The 19,277-nt window shown below is 49.4% G+C and overlaps 4 protein-coding genes across 6 annotated transcripts in view; 2 read left to right on the top strand and 2 right to left on the bottom strand.

Annotated features, from left to right (window-relative positions):
* The window catches only part of MANEAL (mannosidase endo-alpha like), a 4,977-nt gene extending 280 nt beyond the window's left edge, over positions 1-4,697 (top strand). Inside the window, 4 exon segments of the mRNA XM_023727021.1 lie at positions 1-284; positions 1,523-1,632; positions 2,572-2,648; positions 4,061-4,697. The exon segment at positions 1-284 is cut by the window's left edge and continues 86 nt beyond it. Of these exon segments, the coding sequence (XP_023582789.1) occupies positions 1-284; positions 1,523-1,632; positions 2,572-2,648; positions 4,061-4,697 (1,108 nt within the window).
* A 118-nt stretch (positions 4,698-4,815) lies between these two features.
* On the bottom strand, positions 4,816-11,152 carry YRDC (yrdC N6-threonylcarbamoyltransferase domain containing). 2 transcript variants are annotated; one of them, XM_004372089.2, is made up of 5 exons: positions 10,666-11,152; positions 10,053-10,167; positions 9,813-9,932; positions 7,683-7,825; positions 4,816-7,398 (listed from the first exon to the last, which is right to left on the bottom strand). In XM_004372089.2, exons 1-5 carry the CDS (start codon positions 11,085-11,087, stop codon positions 7,326-7,328), a joined length of 873 nt encoding a protein of 290 aa, XP_004372146.2. In that variant the 5' UTR covers positions 11,088-11,152; the 3' UTR covers positions 4,816-7,325. The 2 variants fall into 2 exon arrangements, with proteins under 2 accessions (XP_004372146.2, XP_023582989.1); XM_023727221.1 differs by lacking the exons at positions 4,816-7,398; positions 7,683-7,825 and adding an exon at positions 8,144-8,363.
* Positions 11,023-12,310, top strand: CUNH1orf122 (chromosome unknown C1orf122 homolog). Its single transcript, XM_004371924.2, has 3 exons — positions 11,023-11,307; positions 11,396-11,597; positions 11,836-12,310. Exons 1-3 carry the CDS (start codon positions 11,273-11,275, stop codon positions 11,929-11,931), a joined length of 333 nt encoding a protein of 110 aa, XP_004371981.1. The 5' UTR covers positions 11,023-11,272; the 3' UTR covers positions 11,932-12,310.
* A 4,215-nt stretch (positions 12,311-16,525) lies between these two features.
* The window catches only part of MTF1 (metal regulatory transcription factor 1), a 46,026-nt gene continuing 43,274 nt past the window's right edge, over positions 16,526-19,277 (bottom strand). For both annotated transcript variants that reach the window (XM_004371923.3, XM_023727219.1), the window contains exon 11: positions 16,526-18,124. In XM_004371923.3, coding sequence (XP_004371980.1) covers positions 17,694-18,124 — 431 coding nt within the window. In that variant the 3' untranslated portion in view covers positions 16,526-17,693. The remainder of the gene's footprint in view (positions 18,125-19,277) is intronic.

Genomic DNA, 19,277 nt, shown 5'->3' with positions numbered 1-19,277 from the left:
GGAGGCTGAGCCCGCCCCTGGGCAGAGTTTGCGCGTCTACTCGGACCTGCACGCCTTTTACTACTCGTGGTACGGGAGCCCGCGGCGCGAGGGCCACTACATTCACTGGGACCATGTCATGGTGCCTCACTGGGACCCCAAGATCTCGGCCAGCTACCCCCGTGGCCGCCACATCCCGCCCGACGACTTGGGCTCCAGCTTTTACCCGGAGCTGGGGCCCTACAGCTCCCGGGACCCCGACGTGCTGCGGGAGCACATGACCCAGCTTAGGGAAGCCGCCATCGGTGAGTTCCCCGTCCCAGATGGCCCTGTCTCCCAGCCTCGACCGTCTTTGTTCTCACAACCCCAACTCCCGCTGGGCCTTTGGCCCCACTCACCTTGCAGCCTGGTTTCTTGCCCCTTCCCTTCCACTCTCATCCTGAGCCCACCACTCGACACCGTCCCCACTTTCTTGCAGTCAGACCCTCCCCACCTCGGTCCTTCTGACCCTCCACAACTCGAGGACGCTTCCACAAGGCAGAGGTGCTGGGAGGATCAGTGGAAGGAGTTTGCGCCAGAGCTGTCCCAGACAGGTAGGAGAGGGAGGCAGTCTTCGTGTCTGTTAGGCTTGTAGGTTTGGAAGGGGAAGTCAGGCCTGGGTGTCCTGGCCTCTCAGGAGCGTGGGGTGCAGAGGACTAGCACCTGGGATGGTCTCTGCCTTCACACCAGGTAAGGGTAGAGCAGCAGCCCTTCCTATTTTTTCGGGCTGCAGAAAGGAAAGTTTGCCCACATTGCATGATGGACCCTGCTCTGTTTGCAGTGTAGGGGCCCAGGAGCTTTTCAAGTACCGGGCTGGAAAAGAGGTCCCTGGGAGCCCCCTTTGCAGGTTTTTTTTTCTTTTTTTTTTGCGGGGTTGGGGGGTGTGATGCTTGTTTAAAATTTTGCCACAGAATTCTACTGGATTTTGCAGTACATTTCTGTTTATCTGGAGATAGTTTGTGAGGAAAACCAAACCAACCAACCACTGAATGCCAGAGGCAGGGGTGCAAACTATACATAGACAAGACCTGGGGCATCCCTCAGGCTTTTACACTCTAGAGAGGAGTCGAGCCAAATGTTACTTCCCAGGAGAAGCATTAAGATGACCTCTACTCAGGGCCCTTCTCCCTGTGGAACCTCAGTGGTGTCCCTCTTCTCTAGAGGTAGGGCTGTGGCTTCCAGGTGGGTGTGCCATTGTCTACCCGTTTCCCTTTTTTCTACTTATGCACTCGAGAGCCCAGCTCCTTCCCGGCCTGGTACGGTACAGTTCTCGCAGCAGCTGCGCTTCAGCACTGCCGGCGTGGACAGCGCCGGGCGCGTTGCTCTGGAATCTTATCTGCAGGAAGTGAATCCGGCAGGAGCCTTGCTCTCGGTTTTTAGCAACCTTCGTTTTGCAGTTGCAGATGGTTTCTGAGAGAGGAAGGAATAATCTCTGTTGAGGGGGGCCTCTGTGTTTCTGAAGTAGCCTCTGTGTTTCTGAGGTAGCCTCTGTGTTGTGTTTCAGGTGTCCTGGTCCTGTCTTGGTACCCACCTGGCATGGCTGATGATAACGGTGAACCCTCCGATGACCTGGTGCCTGCCATTCTGGACACCGCCCATCAGTACAACATCCAGGTGAGTCTCCAAGAGGTCACGTGCTTTCTAGCCTATTCTCATGATGGCCCCTCCTCTGCCCACAGGGTTAGCACCTCTACAGAAGTTCCTGGCAGTAGCCCAGGAATGACAAGTACTTACCTAGCAAGTGTGGTGTTGAGGGAGGGTCCTAACAAATAGTGCCTATGTCACTCTTTATTTTCTTGAATAATGAGAAAAAGTAATAAAACCAAATATAGGACAAACTGGAGAACAAATATAATTTTATTAATGATAGAGGGTAGGTTGGAGATTAGTGCAAGAGTCAAATGGGCCTGAAAAATGAACTCCAAACTTAATGTTTAATTTAGACTCACCTTCCTGGTGGGAGGCAGTGCTGGGCCTCAAGTATGGCACAATGTGCTCTTGGCAGGCGGATTAACTTTCAACAGGAAAGACACAGCTGAGCTAAGTGTGTCCCGTTATTTTCCCCAAATGTACCAATCAAATAAGTCATTCCCATCTTCTATAGTAAAGGAAGAAAAATAAGAGAAACCCTACTCCCTGTTACTGAGACTGTCACTGACATGTTTAACACATAGTAGCACATTTTCCCATTGACACAGTTTCAGCTTCCTCTTTCCATTGTTTCGGGCAGCTAGTGCTAATCACTTGGAGCTGACACATAGAATGAAACCCATTAGCCATCTTGCAACAGCCCATCAGGATAATCTCCAGATGCCCTTCTGTGGGAGGTGGGCAAAGTCTCAACCCAAAGGCTAGGGCTTGGTGGTCCCTTTTTTGGCCTGGGCAGTTGCTGCCTTTCTTTTGTGGCCACCATTGCCAGGCCCCTGCCTGAACTCAGGCTCTCATCCAAGCTATGGTTACAGCCTGGGTCTTATAGGTTGGTGTCTACAGTCAGTCAGGAACGTGGCCCCTGGACAGATGGCCCCTGACCAGTAACTCCTCTGTTTGTGGCAGGTTGCCTTCCACATCCAGCCCTACAAGGGCCGGGATGACATCACTCTTCATGACAACATCAAGTACATCATTGACACGTAAGGTGGCTCTGGGGTCTGGGATTTTGGTAGGGATCAAAATGGAGTTGGGGTCAGGCTTGAAGGGGCAGGCCAAGAGACAAAGGGCAGAATACCTGCGTTCTCAGCAGCTGTTTTATAGTGAGTGTGCTGGGCTTGGAGTCAGGCAACCTGGGTTTGAATTCCAGTTCTGCAGCTTCCAATCTATGATCAGAGGCAAGCTTCTTAACCTCGGTCCTGAGAGTTACGAGTTAAGCTATGTGAAAGTGGCCTGCACAGTACCTGGCACATATCATTCATTCACTCCAAAAATATTGAGTGCCTTCCAGGTACTGCCCTAAGCCCCAGTTACACAGGAATGGATAGGACTAACAAGGTTTCTGATTTCATAGAGTTTACATAGGGTAAACATTCTCAATGAGATGGACTGACACAATGGGCTCAAGTATAACAATGATTGTGGGGATGGTGCAGGACCGGGCAGTGTTTCATTCTGTTGTACATAGGGTCACTGAGTCGGAACTGACTTGACAGCACCTAACAACAACATTCTAGTGTGTGTTGGGAGTACAGTGGAGCAGTCAGTAATTAAAATTCTATACTATGAAAAAAGGAGCCTGGGTGGCACAACGGTTAAGCATTCGGCTGTTAACCAATTTTGTCAGTTTGAACTTACCCAGCAGCTCTGCGGGAGGAAGATCTGGTCATCTGCTTCTGTGAAGATTATAGCCAAGAAAACTCTATGGGGCAGTTCTACTCTGTCACATGGGGTCACTAAGAGTTGGAATCAACTTGACAGCACCCAACATGAAAAAATAAAGCAGGCTGTTAAGTGTATGTCCAAGTAGCTACTTTAGAATGGGTGGTCAGGTGAGCCTTGCTTAGATGACAGTTGAGCTAATACCTGAATGAAGAGTCAGCTCTGCAAAGATCTGGGGCCAAGCAGAATATTTCAGGCAGAGGTGAAAAGGGGTTGGTGTGAAAATGGAATGGAAAGGCCAGTGTAGCTGGAGTGCAGAGATGGGTGGAAGAACAACAGCAGTGGATATAGGCAGGGCCAGATCAAGTAGGTGGGGCCTTGAAGGTGATGGTAAGGGGCAGATCTGGTTTACACTTGTCAAGGAATGGATTACAGGGAGGCAGGAGAGGATGCTGGAGACCAGTTAGGCAGCTACTGTGCTGTCCAGATGAAGATGGTGGTGGCTTGACCTAGGGTAGGGAAATGAGACTTGAATAAATGAATGACAGAGCCGGGAGGGAGGGGAACCAGGTTCTCACTTAGAGGTATGAAAAGTCCAACTCTGGAGACTGGCTGGACCCTGATTTGTGCTGTGGACATCAGGAAAGAGCTCACCCATGGCTGGCCCTATAGCTGTGCTGGCTCTGCTGATCCTAGGCTGCCAACTCAGGCTCTTCTTCCTCCTGCTCCTCAGGTATGGCTCCCATGGTGCATTTTACCGCTATAAGAACAGCATGGGTAAAAGCCTTCCACTCTTTTATATCTACGACTCATACCTGACATCCTCTGAGGCATGGGCCCATCTCCTGACACCAAGTGGGCCCCACTCAATTCGCAATACCCCCTATGATGGGGTCTTCATAGCGCTGCTGGTGGAGGAGGGGCACACCCATGACATCCTGGCTGCCGGCTTTGATGGCATGTACACCTACTTTGCCTCCAATGGTTTCTCCTTCGGCTCCTCCCATCAGAACTGGAAAGCTGTGAAGAACTTTTGTGATGCCAACAACCTTATGTTCATTCCCAGCGTGGGGCCTGGCTACATTGATACCAGCATCCGGCCCTGGAACAACCACAACACGCGGAACAGGGTCAATGGCAAGTACTATGAGACAGCCCTACAGGCGGCCCTGACAGTGAGGCCGGAGATCGTCTCCATCACCTCTTTCAATGAGTGGCACGAGGGCACCCAGATTGAGAAGGCTATTCCCAAGAAGACACCAACGCGCCTCTATTTGGACTACCTGCCTCACCAGCCCAGCCTGTATCTGGAGCTGACCCGCCGCTGGGCAGAGCACTTCATCAAAGAGAAGGAGCAGTGGCTGATGTGAAGGGCCTGCCAACAGGGGCATGAGGTCCCAGCCTCACTGGAAGATGTCATAATGTGGGGCTCAGCTGACAGGGTGTGGGCACTCATCTCCAAGTCAGCAGCTGGGTCCTTCTGGGTGGGCCACTGAGCCTGAGCCCATGTAGAACAGAGCCTGTTCCTGAGGCAAGTGGTGCTGGGGTTGTCTACAGTGACAGGAAACGCAGCGGTGGTCCACAGAGGCAACGGTAGTCTGACAGGTGACTGGACTCAGCCCAGAGCCCAGCTCCAGTTGTTAGTGCACTTCAAAATAATCCCTTCTAGCTTTGTACTCTGCAGAGGCTGGTGTTGTACAGTGGAGCCACCCACAGTCACTGCTCCTGGAAGGGTGTTAGGGTTCTGGGCTAGCATGCACCCTGCTCCCTTCTGCTAGTCTGTGTCCTCTGTTCAGACCTCCTTCCCACATCCAGTCTAAGTTACAGAACCATATTTGAGATTTTCTAAAGAGAAATTCTAGGTTTAGGCTCTCCCAATAGATTCCTGAACCCCATTATCAGAAAATGATAATCCAAAGCATTCACACATTCCACACACAGTAACTGAACTCCTTGCTATGTGCTAGGTGTTGGGGGAAAACTTGACCAAGGAGCAGTTCCTGTTCTAAAGCTTTCCCTAATTGGTGTGGCCTTGTAGTTAGTGCCTGGGCACAGCTAGAAGTTTCTTCTTCAGTTTTACCCAGTGCTCTAAGAAAATACCTCTGTGCTCTGGAGCCTACATTTTCCCAGATGAACAGTTAGCTCCACGGAGACTAGGATATCCGCCTTCCTTTAGCTGCCTAAACTGAACAAGGCCTACTCACTAGTCATTTTCAGTGCTATTATGAGTTGTATTAAAACGAAGTGGGGTTCTCAAGTAAGCACTCCTTCTGCACTCTCCAAGACCTCACTAATTCTGACCCCTCAGTCAGATTTCACAACAAACTGAGGTGTGAGCTGGGGGGGTAACACTGTTAGCACAGTGAAGAATGGGGTTGCTTAAGAAACTACTAGTTTAAACAAGACTTCTAGAGGGAATACTTAACGACCAGTATTTATACACAAATAAACTAATATGCTAATGGGGGGGACCCTTGTTATAGCAGACCCCAGCAACACCATGGCAAGATTCTTAAGATCTACTTGAAAATAAGTGCACTGTAAACCACTGTACTAAGAACTTTATGTACTCAAAACTGAATCCCAATTCCGGTAACTGAGACACAAGTGGATAAGGAGGAAGTGGACCCTAGTGGTCACCACAAAAAGACACGTAGCTCCAGCCGGGTCCCTAACGCTAAACCCCACTGGATGGAGGGGCCGACCTGGCCACACTTGCAGATTAGTTGAAACTAAGACCGGCAGGGACAGGTGAAAAGGGCTGGATGCTGACCTGCAGTATTTAACAAAGGTAATCACACCGAGGCATCATTTCACATGTACACAATTTGAAAAACAGTAAAATTACGGTAAGGGTAGGGGAAGCAGCAATTCTCACACACCGCTGATGGCAATGTAACTTGATTCAGTTCTTTTAAAGGCTAATATGTATCAACAGCCATAAAAACATTCATATATTTTGACCCAATAATCCTACCCTAAGAGGATAACACAAAAGAAAAATAAACCATTTACAATGTTTAACAGCAGTATTGTTTTATATTAACAAAAAAAACGAAGTTCAAATGCCCAACAATAATTATGCTTCATACTTGGTATACATATACAGATAAAAGGCTGTGGAGTAAATATTGCATTTAAATAAAGATGAATAAATAAATAAAAAAAAAAATTACTGGCTGAAAAACACGGCAGAAACTTGTTTTCCAACATTCTTGAATTTGGATCCCCCCCCCCTTCCCCTGCCAGCTGAGCAGACTTCCCACATTAGACCAAAAGAGTGACTCTCCCTGGCAGGCAATTACATTGCACCACCAGCCCCCTGGTTCAGAGGAAACAGTGTATGGCCTGCGCTCTACATCTTTATCTTAACCTGGTTCCAGCTTCAGGAGGTCAAATCCATGTCTTTGGTCACTTGAGACTTATAAACAGCACCGGCACATCTAGCTGCTTTGGACCTTAAAAGCCACCAATCACCAAGGAGGCGGCTCTCACTAGATTTCAAATCTTATTAAATCACTTAAAAAAAAAAAAAAAAACAAAACAAAGCCGCTCTACAAACATTCTTAATCTATTTTTCAGTTTTTGACTGAAACATAAAATTAATGATAATAAATATAACCTTCTCCCCAGGAATAAAGTTGGAGCCCTGGTGGCGTAGTGATTTAAGAGCTTGGCTGCTAACCAAAAGGTCGGCAGCTCAAATCCATCAGCTGCTCCTTGGAAACCCTATGGGGCAGTTCTACTCTGTCCTATAGGGTTGCTATGAGTTGGAATCAACTCGACAGCAACAACGGTTTTTTTTTTTTCTCCCCAGGTATGAAGCTAAACCAATAGCTTCTGAGGCTGGGTCTACAGTGTTCAGAAAGACATTCTGCTCAAAGGGGTCAGGCTAGTGACGCAGCCCCAGCAGCCTCTGCAGATGAGGCCTTGCCAACTGCCAGTGGACAGACACACAGTGTCCACACAAGTCCTTCGTCCCCCTCCCCCACCCCAGTTCATGAGCAGGTACCATCTGAGGGCAGCAGCCCATACTTCTGTTGGAGGATGGCCGTAGTACTTTCCAGGGCACTGAGGAGGAAACAGAGGAGAGTTACAGACTGACTTCTCAAAGCTGTGAGCCCACCAGGGTGCGGTGATCAGCAACCTTTAAACTCACTGGTTTTACTCGGCTCTGTTCATCAAACCCTCAGGAAGCTTTCTGAATCCCAAAAAAGCCAGAACCCAGCAAACTTAGTCCCACTGCACCCACCGCTTCTCCAAACCTGCCCCCCAGCTCAGGGATAGACAGCAGTGACAACCTTCATTCTCTTAAGGCTTGTTTTCTATTCCCATGCCACAGGAGAGAGACTCACCAGCCTGGACGAATGATGCCAAACCTTCCAGGCACAGATAAGTCGACCACAGTTGAGCCGAGGCGATACTCAGGGCTTTGGCCATCCCCAATAGGCCCCCCATCAATGACCAGGGACAGCTGAGGCCATAGGTCCTGGAACTCCTGAGAAGAAAAGGAGGAGCATGGACATGACCCCTAGCATCTACAATGATGTCATACTACATGCAGGGTTCATAAAATAAAAGCTGCAAAATTTAAAAACAGTAGGCATCTTCCTTTAAGCTGAGGATGGGAACACATTTAGTTAGGGCTAAGAACACTGCATTAGCACCCAAGGCACTGCCTCCTATGAGATTTGGAGCCCCCTGGGTGACAGCCCCAAATAACACCTGTCTAGAGCCTAAACGAGGAGCCCTGGTGGTGTAATGGGTAAGTGCTTGGCTGCTAACCGTGCGAACCCAGCCAGTGGCTCCCTGGGAGAAAGACATGGCGATCTGCTGCTGTAAAGATTACAGCCTAGAAAATCCTATGGGACGGCTCTACTCTGTCACATGGGGTCGATATAAGCCAAAAATCGACTTGACGGGACCTAACAACAGAGCCTAAAGAAAATCTTACTGTGCCAGGGAGAAATTCCACGTACTGCTTCAGCTGGGGAGGTGTAGGGCACGGAAAACCTCATCTTCTTACTGTGTTCTACCTTTAAATTTAGTAAGAAGAAAAATAAAAACTTCTGTGTGTGCTCATTTATTCTAAACAATGCATCCAAGACTAGAATAGAATGATACTTTCTTCAACCTGGCTTGTGGTAGAGATGAGAGAACAAGGACAGCAGTCACAAATTGAGTACAAATCAGAGTCTGCCTCTTAGTGGCTGTATAACCTGGGACAAATGATTTAAGTTCTCAGATCTTTAACTTTCTCACACTCTTCACAACACTGTTACAATAGTTAATAGTCTAGCTGCAGTGTGATGGACTGCTTTTATGTGGCCTTTCTTGCCACGGTGTTGTAACTCCCACCCAAGTGATTGGGTGGGGCTGTGCAGATTGGGAAATCGTGGCCCACCTAGGGGACTGGTCAGTTTTGCCATCCCGCTGGTGTGAAATGAGCCATTCCAGAGGCAGGGAAGAGAGGATCTTACCACCACTAAGGAAGGAGAACCAAGAGCAGAGTGTGTCCTCTGGCCTTGGAATCCCTGTGCTGAGAAGCTTCTGGAACCAAGAGACCAAGAGAGAGAGAGCCTTAACACTGAAGACGGTGGGAAGTGATGGCAGAGAAACGGTGGCAGGAGACCAGCAGCAGGAGACGGTATGGTGGGCTTCCCAGCCCACAGAGCAAGAAAGCTGAGTGTCTTTGGGCTCAGGCTTACTGGTGGAGTGGAGTGCCTCTGGGCACTTACTGGCAGAGCTAAAAGAGCTCTGTAATACTTGCTGAATTATCGAACCCAGAACAGAGTAGAGAGTGCTGTGGGAGGGACAGTTGGTGTCAGAATTGGTAAAGACAGCGGAAGGAGGAGGCATGTCTGAGCTCTGCCTCATAGGAATCAGCCTGAGGCTGCTGATATCGATTCTCCTTCCCCGCTGTGAAGTTAGAGGAGATCAGACGCCACCCTCACAGTGTTTTCACACTAACTCTGTATTCAACAACTGTTACCCCCACAAAAGGTGGAAAACAACGATTTTACTTATCATAATCTTTCCTATTATTATGAAGATTAAAAAACAGAAACCAGTTGCTATCAAATCAATTCCAACTCATGGCAAGCCCACGTAGAGTAGAACTGTGTTCCATAGAGTTTTCAGTGGCAGACTTTTCAGAAGTAGGTCACCAAGCCTTTCTATCAAGGAGCCTCTGGGTGAACTCAAATTTCCGCCCTTTTGGTTAGCAGCAACCATTTGCACCACCCAGGAACATCATAAAGACGGAGAAAGAAAACACAAACTCTCCCCTTGGTTTCTCAAACTTTATAAAAAAACCTTTCCAAGATTCTTTAATTCTGATTCCCCCAACCCCTACCCACTGCCAGCTGGGCAGACTTCTCACCATTAGACCAAAAGGGCAACTCTCCCTGCTAAGCAGTTAGTCCACTGGTTCAGAGGAAAGTGTTTGGCCTGATGATATTTCTGGAAGACTGGGTAACTCTCACCTTGACATTCAGAGAACTGGTCTGAGAGCTGACGTTGGCACTGGTGAGTGCAAGAGGTCCCCCAAACACCTGGGCCAAGTCCTGCATGAAGGCATGGTCAGGAATCCGGATGCCTACAAGCTATGAGACAAGAGAAAAAATGACCATCAGAAAGGTTGGAAGGGGTGGGGAATGGGTCTGGCCTGGATCCTAATGGCCAGGAGTCTGGGGACACACACAACAATAAAAAATCTGACTCACAGGAGTGAAGGGGTTCAGATCCCTGTTCAGCTCTTCCGAGCGTTCCATCACCAGGGTCACTGGTCCTGGCAAAAGGTCTTTCAGGAGCTCCTCAGGGACTCTCACATGGCAGTACCTGCGAAACAAACAAGCGTAACTCCATCGATAAATGAAAGGCCACCACTGGTCTTCAGGCAGACAAAGAAAGGGATCCTTGCGGCCTGCAATGGGATCTGTCTGTCTCCCAGATTCACCTTCCTGAGAACCTGATCAGAATCTAGAACTTCCATCTCAGGGGCTACAACAGGAGCTCATCACGCTCCGTGTCTTATTTTCTTCAGGGCACTCCCTGTTAAGTTACCGTGTTTGTTTCCTTTTTTACCATGCGACTCTCCTTCTTAACAGAAAAGCATCAAGAGAACAGGGATTCTGCCTGTTTCATTCATCGCTCTGTCCCAGCATCTAGTTCAGGGCCTGGCATACGCTAAACGCTCAATACATATTTCCAGTTCCGGATTCCTGGGTGAGTTTGGACAGGCCCCTCCCGCTCTCAGCGCCTCAGTCTCCCAAGCCTGTCACCGGAAGCCCCTCCCGCGGTGCCGCCCCCAGCGGGGCCGGGTCGGGGCGGCCTCACCTGTAGACGTCGGCCACGCGACCCAGGCATACGGCCAACGGCTTGGCCTCGCTGCGGCCCTTGAGGCGGTACACATCTCCCAGTGCCGCTGAGCAACTCGCCGAGCAAGCGAGGCCGTACAGCGTGTCGGTGGGCACGGCCACTACGGCGCCGGCGCGCAGCTCGGCCACGGCGGCCCGCAGCGTCTCGGTCCAGCCGGCGCACTCGGAGCTCGCGGCTCGCACGGCCCCGCTCCCTGGGAGCCGCAACAGCCGGGCCCCCGGCGCCACCGGAGAGGTGCTCGGCGGGCGAAGGAGGCGGCCGCTCCGGGCGGAGCCCGCCGAGCCCTCACTCAAACCCACACTGGCAGCCACCGCGGCCCTCAGCCCCCTGCACGGAGACATCCGCCGAGGCCTACTTCCGGGAGGAAGTGACGCAACCATCCAACTTCCGGTCCGGGAGGCTCGGCCCCGCCTCCGCGCCGGGCACCTTAAAGGGACCGCGACCCCCAGGAGGATTGAAGGAGACCGGTGGGGACGGGGCGGGGCGCAGCTTTGCGGAGCCCTAGAGCAGCTCTGGGGAGGGGGACGACCGAAACGGGGGCGGTGGTCGGGCCGCACAGGCGGAGATGGAATGGGGCCCAGGCTCAGACTGGTCACGGGGGTGAGAGAGGGTCCGTCAGGGCGGGGGGAAGGGGCTTGGACCCCGCGCAAGCGCGGGCCCTGACTGTCTCTACCTCTCTCCCGGGCAGGGAGTCTGCCGGCGTGGACCGCGGGAAGGCGGGGCTGGGGATCGGCGGGAGGCCACCCCCGCAACCGGCCCGGGATGAGCGCGCCCAGCAGCTGCTGGACGCGGTGGAGCAGCGGCAGCGGCAGCTCCTGGACACCATCGCCGCCTGCGAGGAGATGCTGCGGCAGCTGGGCCGCCGGCGCCCGGAGCCGGCTGGTGGCGGGGTCAGTGCCCACCCCGGGCTGGGCCTAGGGGGTGGGGTCTGCCGACTGGCTGGATTTGCTAAGCCCTAGCTCTCCCTGGAGGGTGCAACAGTGTCTCCACCGCCCTGCCTCTAACCTTTTATTTGGGCGAGAGGCTTTGAAAAAGTTGTTACCCAAATGCAAAGTGGCCGTACCCTTGCAGGGCCTAATCCAAGGCCTTTCCTCCCAGCCTCACTTTCTTCCTTTCTGTTCCAACCAGAACGTCTCAGCCAAACCCGGAGCGCCCTCCCAGCCAGCTGTCTCTGCCAGAGGTGGCTTTCCAAAGGATGCTGGTGATGGAGCTACGGAGCCTTGACCGTCCCCGAGCCGGGCATCCTGATCTCTCTCCCTCCCTGGGGCTGGTAGCTGGACTCTGAACAACTCCCTTCAATAAAGGGTCGTCTTCACTGGCAGTGGCTGTCACTTGGCTTTCAGCCTGGGGTGGCAGCTCTGCTAACAGCTGGGTTCACTCCCACTTCATCCTGGCTGAAGGCGGTGCTGTGCTTTGAAATGTAGCCAACGAATACCCAGTCTGATTACCGGAATGTGGGCAGACCAGCAGTGCTCGCCAGCATGATCTGGTCTGCTTTGGGGGAATTAGGTGGTGTTAATGTCCATTTCATGCTTTGGGGGCTCCTAGCCCCATAAAAAAATCTTCAGCAGAGCCTTGATTAAAAGGAAACCTGCAGACTCTCTTGGTGACCGACCTTTTCCTTTCTGACTCCTCTCCAAGACTCGATGGCTGGGGAGGGGTAAGTGGTTGAAAAACTGTCAGCAGTGGGCAGGGCTGGGAAGAAATGCCACAGATACTACCAGATTTAAATAAGCATTTAATTAGGATTTCATTAGTATTTAATATTGCTTTTTCAATTCCAAAAAGTTAAATTTTCACTTCTTAGCAGATATTTTAAAGTACAATATTAAGTTTATACAAAATGAGCAATTAAGCAAACACCATTATTTCACATTCTTCAAAAATACAAATTCATGTTTACTCTTTTTTGGGTTTGGAGGTTTCTTCCTTTGGAAGTACTGAACCTGTAACGTTTTCATATCGCTCAGTGGAAGTCCGTTGTTCCCATGTTTCACACTTAAATAAATTTGATAGACTATTACATAATTCAAATAAAACTATTTGGGATTTAAAAAACTGTCACCTAGATCATTGGCCAGTGACTAGTGTGTGTCAAAAAAGAAGGCTCTCGGGGGCTCTTGCCTTTCCTGGCTAGAAGATCTGAGCCAGAGATTCAGCAAAGATCTATGTCCAGCCACCTTCCCCAAACAAGGACGAGGAAGAGTTCACAGAGAAAGGGAACAGCCACCCTGGACCCCCGACCCCCACTCCCCCCACATCTCCAAAACACAACAAAGGATGTAGACTATCGGGTCAAACAGAACCTTTGGGAGGCCTGAGAACACAGGTGAAGGGGCAAGAGAAGCCTCTGGCTTGGCACCACTACAAGGATACTGCAAAAAACACCCCTAGGTTTGGTGAAAAAAGATTTTATGAAAAATTTTCCCGTAAGAAAAAGAGTAGAAACTGCACTGAGCTGAGAAAGTGACTACATTATTACCCAATTTTTGGCCCAGCAGGCACACCACCAAAAGGGCAGTGTGTTGTTTTAAACCTCGCTTCCAGTAAAAAAGCTTGTACTATGTACACAATGACATAAAGATCCAGTTTAATTTGCATTTTTTAGTGCAGACTGAGAAGCCCTCTCTTGAACAGGAGAAACAGAAATGCCCAGACTGATCATCAGCTTCCCCAAAGGGCATGAGAAGAAAAACAGGACTCTTTCCTTCTCCCCCGGCAAAAATATGCAAGACGAAACAGGCTATACTGACTGACCAATCAGAAATATGCATGATTCAGTTTTGCTGTCTCCCCACTCCAATCATTACGGAAAGGGTGATTTCTTAACAATGTTACAACAGAATTATTTGCATAATATTGGATCTATGGGAATCTTTCTACTTTGGCTGAAGTGTATTTTAAAACTTCTCTATATTAGCCTTAGAATGGAAGATAAAATGGGGGGAGGTGGGAGAGGGGGTGGGGAAGAAAGTTGATAAACCAGATTATTGACAGCTTTGTTTACTGGATTTAATGAAGGTTGGAGGCCTTTTTGCTTAAAGAGCCAACAAGCAGTATATGGAGCAGTATGGAAATGGCTCATGTTGCCCCCCTCACACTATCTCCCCAAACATATTTCTGATTGGTGGTATAGAAAAATTGTAAACTCTTCAGCAATATTGTTGCAGTTGCACAAATCAATGGTTTCAGAGACTGGAGAAGTCTGTAAGAATAAGGACAATGGATGTGATTACAAACAGAGTCTAAAAGGTGTCAGGTTTCTGCCTTGGAACAACCTGTTCCTTCCTTTCAGGTGTCACCTGGTTATGGTGAAGAGGGGAAAGACGGCAAGGGACCAAGAAGAAGTGTTGAAAAGGGCCTCAACAGTCAGCAGAAGAAAACAGGACCCGCAGCAGTTCTTCAGAGAGCCTGAGGGGGCGTCCTCGGGCCACAGGCGGAAGGCTTGCATAGATTGAACAGTTGCAGAGAATGCATAATAGTGTTTCCCTATAGACAGCTTCATGGTACAGGGCTGATCAAACGTTAAAATGGTGGCCAGGCCAGGGCCACATGGGACAACGACCATCAAGCTACACATATTGCACCAAGGGTAAGTGCTTTTCTTTTCACACCTCAATTTAACTTTTTATTCTGAGCAAAAAATAAAACTTTGTGGAAAGTATATATATATACATATATATATATATATATATATATGTATATATACACAAAAGAAATTGCAGCAATTGGGTTAAAGATAAAATAACCTAAAGTGCTTTTTTATTTTATTATTTCTTTAATATACCAACATGAGTTTCTGCAAACTCATCCCTCTGGACACATTCAGCATTATACAAATTCTCTCAGGAAAACCCACCCCCCTCCATTATCCCCATCAGTCCACTGCCTTGACCCTGAAAACAAAACTCTCTAATCTACTGACTCTCCCAGGGGTGGTGAAGAGAAGTCCCTTGCCTTATACCCAGAGAGGTCTTCACACCTTAAGGCCCTTCCTGGGGTTTGTACCATAATCTCCTTCTGAAGTGGGGTGGAATTCAATAAATGACCTCAACTCCTGTCACCAAACTAGTGATGCCTCATGAGACTGGCTGTGAGGAAGCCAGGCCCTGCCAGGAAAGGTCAGGCCACTTTCCCTCAACACTTCACCCACTACCTGGGAAGTGCCATTCACTAAGGCAGCTTGGCGGTGCCAGCCAAAGTTTCCTTACCACTTCCTAAGCCCATGAACTCCAACCCCTCGTGCTGACTAGCACCCTTTAGAGAGGCAGTTTAACTGGAGATGCTAGTGGAGGCTGTAAACAGAAATCTATAGGGTGAAAGTGGTTAAGGTTACCATGGAAAGAAACGAAGGCTTGATTTCACCTGCTAGAAGTCTGCGGACCCTCACCGCACTCTAGATTCATTTCCGGATTTGGGAAACCACATTCTCCAGGAAGGCTCTTCCTGGCTCCAGCTTAGCCAGGGGCCTTCTCTTCTCCAAGGTCCTTGGCACTAGAGGCCAGGCTTGTGGAAGGCGGGAAAAAAGGGAAAGACTGCTCACAACCACTCACGATCAGGTTACGCACATTCCTGATTTTTCAAAAGCTGACTGGACCTGATAGTGCCCCTTCTAGAGTCACCCTCAAAAGGCAGATACTTCAACTTCTTCAACTAGAAAAACACTGTTTCGAGATGCTTCTTTATCACTCCCAATCTTTGGAGAGTGAAAAAGCTACTGACCTGGTTGGGGGCCAACATAAGCACAGCCCTGGCCAACCAGGAAGAAACAATATTTAAACTATGGGCAGCTTCAAATGGCCTTCTCTGGGCTCCTACTGCCCACCTCAGCTCCCAGGGAACCAGAAACCCAGGTGACCACAGGGCTGTTATGTGAGGAGGTCACTACTAACCTCCAATACAAGCTGACTTGCGGCTCTCACCACACTGCTCCTTCTCAGCAGTTGTAGAAAAAACAGCAAGGACCCTACGTCAACCCATGCTCAGCAGTTGCTTTTATAGGAGAATTAACCCACTATAGTAATAGAAGATTCCTCCTGCCTTCTCAGCTTCTGCTGAGGTCACCAGAACCCACCAGCCTTTTGGGAAGGAGAGTGCAGAAGATCAAAAAGAAATCAATTCTCCTGACTAGACTGCTGGAATGAGAAATCAGGTGCTTGTAGTTAAGCCCATTTCTCCTCGTGGCAGTAACAACATTTACCACCACGGCCCTCTTGTCCAAGTCCATCCTTGACTATCCTGGCTAAAGGCAGGGCCTCTGGCTCCAAGGTAAATGATCTGCTCTGGATACTGTCTTAGCAGTCCCTGAATAATGGCTCAGAGAATAGGAGAGTGACAATGCAGATCTCTTTACATTACAGAGTGGAAAAGAAAGGCAAAGTGATGATTGCTTTCTGCCTGACATCACTGACTCGGAAGAGCAATCCTGTTTGTTGAATCCTGCCCCCTGCTCAAGGCAGGGAAAGGGCTCTCGGGAGGCAGAGGCCTATTCCAGGGCCATGCCTAGCCTCTGAGCTTGGTGAGCGTAGGGATTCTTTGTTGAAACACTCATGACTATGTTAATATAGCCACTTGAGGGAAGCCTTCCATTTTAATTTTAGTGTGGAGTGTATTTTCTGTTTTATTTTAATAGGCAATGACTTGGAACCAAAGGCAGACAGATGGATATAATTCTATACACAAATCAAAAAAACATTTTTCTTTCCCTATAACACAACTTAATGAAACATTCCAAATGAGATAACTTATTGCAACATTTCAGGCTTTTTGGTGGAAGGGGAATTTTTTGTTTTGTTTTACCCTGAGTAGAAGATCATCGTTTTGTGGAGGTTTTTGTTTTTTTTTTTTTGTTTAGCAATCATATGACTAAATTGAGCAAGTCACATCCTTGTTTGCACTGTACTAGGCTGTATGCAAAATCCAGACAGGTAAGGGGTAAAGATGGGAGGGGGCAACCAAAAACCTAGATAGAACCTGGAACCAGACACCTGGCCTGCCAATTACATGCCACCTTATACAAACTCCCTTAAATCTGCACCTTCTCCTGATCAGCAAAATGCAGACCTTCTGCTCTGAGGAAGCAAACAGAGTTCAAGGGAAGGCAGACCACTGACCAGTCCTGGCCATAAGCCACATGTCCACTCCAGGACAAAACAGGGATGTTCCCCAAAGAAAGTTCATTGCAATCTGCAAGCCCTGGCAACCGAGAGATAGAAAGAACCAGGGAGGCAAAGATTGTGATAATGTTGCTAGAGCCTGCTCTGCACACACGTCATCGGCAGACAGCAGTCCCCAACTTACCCAGGACCGCTGCAGAAGCAAATCATCCCCACAGACCACGGGCCAGGCTTTCAGCTGCCCATTGTGCTGAGGCTGGCTGCAGGCTGAGCCCTGCACTATCCACCCTGAAGTCCACAGACACCAAGCGCAAACAACAAAACCATCTCGCCCAACTCCTGTCCAACTCACAGCTGTCTAACCTGCCTCTGCCACTTCCCTCTCTGATGGAGCGAAGGTCTGGCCTTCTGAGAAAGTGTTAGCCTCAGATTCCAAAGACACACAGGGAGGAGCAACACCCAGCACACTGAATTCTACTGCCCAAACCACAAAGACCCCAGTGCAAGTGATGGGCAAGATCAGATTGATGGAAACCACACCCTTTCATTTAGAATTTTTATGCATACGAGTAACCTTAATTTCCATGTTCACATGACAATAAGCAAAAGTGACATACAGTGCAGCCAAACAGTTCATTTATAACTTAGCTTTTTTTTTGTTGTTTTTTTGTTTTGTTTTGTTTTTTTTCCCAAAGATCAGTTCCTTAAGATGGATCCTCCTGGGATGTGAATAAAGAAAATACGTCTGAAAGGTGAGAATTTCAAACAATAGATTTCTTCATTCTTCCAATTTCTGACCCAAGATGGTAGGCATCACGCCTGTGCCTTCTGCTCACCCTCTTTTCCTGGGGGTGAGCACATATGGGCCCTTCACTTGGAGAAGCTGCTGGTCAGGCCCATCTCCTCCTCCCCCTGCAGTAGTGCTTCAATGGGAATCAGATTGGACGGGGTGTCCAGGCTCTGGAGGGACAGAAACTCTGACATATCCATGGCACTTAATGTTTCCGTTTGAGGGTCTGAAGGAGTCTCTGCTTGTCTGTTTTGCTCATGGGAAGAGGGTAGAGGGGAGGATGACGAGAGTGGGGCAGAGAGTGTGGAAAAAGTCTGTGGTGGTAGCTGCAGGCAGGGCCCATCAGGAGGCTGGGGGCTGGGCTCTGGTAGGGGTGGGGAAGCACAGCCTTTTCTCCTGCTGGAAGCCCGCTCCTTAGCAGAGTCCCGGCATGCACACTGACACTGACACGCCTCCTCTTGTTTGATGATGATCACAGGAACACTGAGGCCAATCTGCTGTACAGAGCTCCCTGCGAAAGAGGCGAGAGAGACTGCTCTTCAAGTGGCGGCAGGGCAGGGGCATGAGGGATGGGGTCAGAGGCTAGGTGAGGGCTGAATGCCACGAAGGCAGGAATGGTGGGAAGGGTGGGTGCCATGTGCCAGGCTTTGTTCTGCTATAAATCGGACCCTGTTTTACTTCTTAGGTAAAAAGTCTCTGATACTCCACATCCCCTCCAAGCTCCCTCTCCTTAGAAAGCCACACACACAAACTAGATGCACCCTGCGTTTCCAGCTTCATTTCCTGTCATTCTCCCCCATACCAGCTACAGCAGATGTCTCCCCTTTCCTGACACATTCCTTATACCTCTGGGCCTGGGGGTTCTTCCTTCTCCATAAACTACCTAGACACTTCTGCTCTCCTGGAGAACTTCCTTTCATCCGTCAAGACCTAGCCCACTCCCCTCCTCTCCTGATGCCTCCACTGGTGCTTCCCTGTCGGCTTGCGCAGAGGGCTTGCCTGAGTGCAGCCAGCATGTGAGCGTCCTGGTCAATGTCCACAGTGCTACTGGTTCCTTCCACACCACTCTCCACACTGCACAGGACGTGTTCATACTGACTGCCCCAGAGACTCTTGACAGCTTACTCATCTTTGTAGCCCCAATGGCTGACACACAGTACCAAAAAAACCAAATGAACAAAAAAACAACAACGACCTAAACCCACGGGTGGATTATCCAATAAGCAAGGTAAGCATGGTGCTTATCTTGCTAACCTAATCATCTGTAGTGAACAATTTCACATTTTTTCACCACATCAAAGATTCTGCTTCTAGGTATGGCTGGCATCTGTTTTTCTCCCAACCCCACGGCACCTTCCTATAGAATCAAAGCCTCTTTTCAAATTTACAATCTCTGACGGGGCGGATGACCCAGATTAGTAAGTATGCACAAGTAAGCCTGTGCTTACCTTGCTTATTGGATAATCTGCCCCTGCCCAAACCCGCTGAATCGATTCCCACGTGTTACAAAGTAGAACTGCTCCATAGGGTTTTGCTGGCTGTAACTTTTACAGAAGCAGATCACCAGGCCTTTCTTCAGTGGCATTGCTGAGTGGGTTTGAACCACCAACCTTTACGTTAGCCAAGTGCAAACTGTTTGTGCCACCCAGGGACCTTAACCAGTT

Source organism: Trichechus manatus, unplaced genomic scaffold (genome assembly GCF_000243295.1).
Source record: "Trichechus manatus latirostris isolate Lorelei unplaced genomic scaffold, TriManLat1.0 scaffold00015, whole genome shotgun sequence".
NCBI classification, from domain to species: domain Eukaryota; kingdom Metazoa; phylum Chordata; class Mammalia; order Sirenia; family Trichechidae; genus Trichechus; species Trichechus manatus.
Note: the sequence above shows the minus strand (reverse complement) of the source record. Positions and strands in the feature narration are given on the sequence as shown.

What these genes read in the sequence shown, in the direction of transcription:
- CUNH1orf122 (XM_004371924.2), top strand. Translation starts at nt 11,273, where the DNA reads ATGGAATGGGGCCCAGGCTCAGACTGGTCACGGGG. An exon ending in GGCTCAGACTGGTCACGGGG is followed by an intron (nt 11,308 to 11,395) that starts GTGAGAGAGGGT and finishes TCTCCCGGGCAG; the next exon opens with GGAGTCTGCCGGCGTGGACC. An exon ending in CGGAGCCGGCTGGTGGCGGG is followed by an intron (nt 11,598 to 11,835) that starts GTCAGTGCCCAC and finishes TGTTCCAACCAG; the next exon opens with AACGTCTCAGCCAAACCCGG.
- YRDC (XM_004372089.2), bottom strand. Translation starts at nt 11,087, where the DNA reads ATGGTTGCGTCACTTCCTCCCGGAAGTAGGCCTCGGCGGATGTCTCCG. An exon ending in CGCGTGGCCGACGTCTACAG is followed by an intron (nt 10,168 to 10,665) that starts GTGAGGCCGCCC and finishes TTTGTTTCGCAG; the next exon opens with GTACTGCCATGTGAGAGTCC. An exon ending in CCAGTTCTCTGAATGTCAAG is followed by an intron (nt 7,826 to 9,812) that starts GTGAGAGTTACC and finishes TTTTCTTCTCAG; the next exon opens with GAGTTCCAGGACCTATGGCC.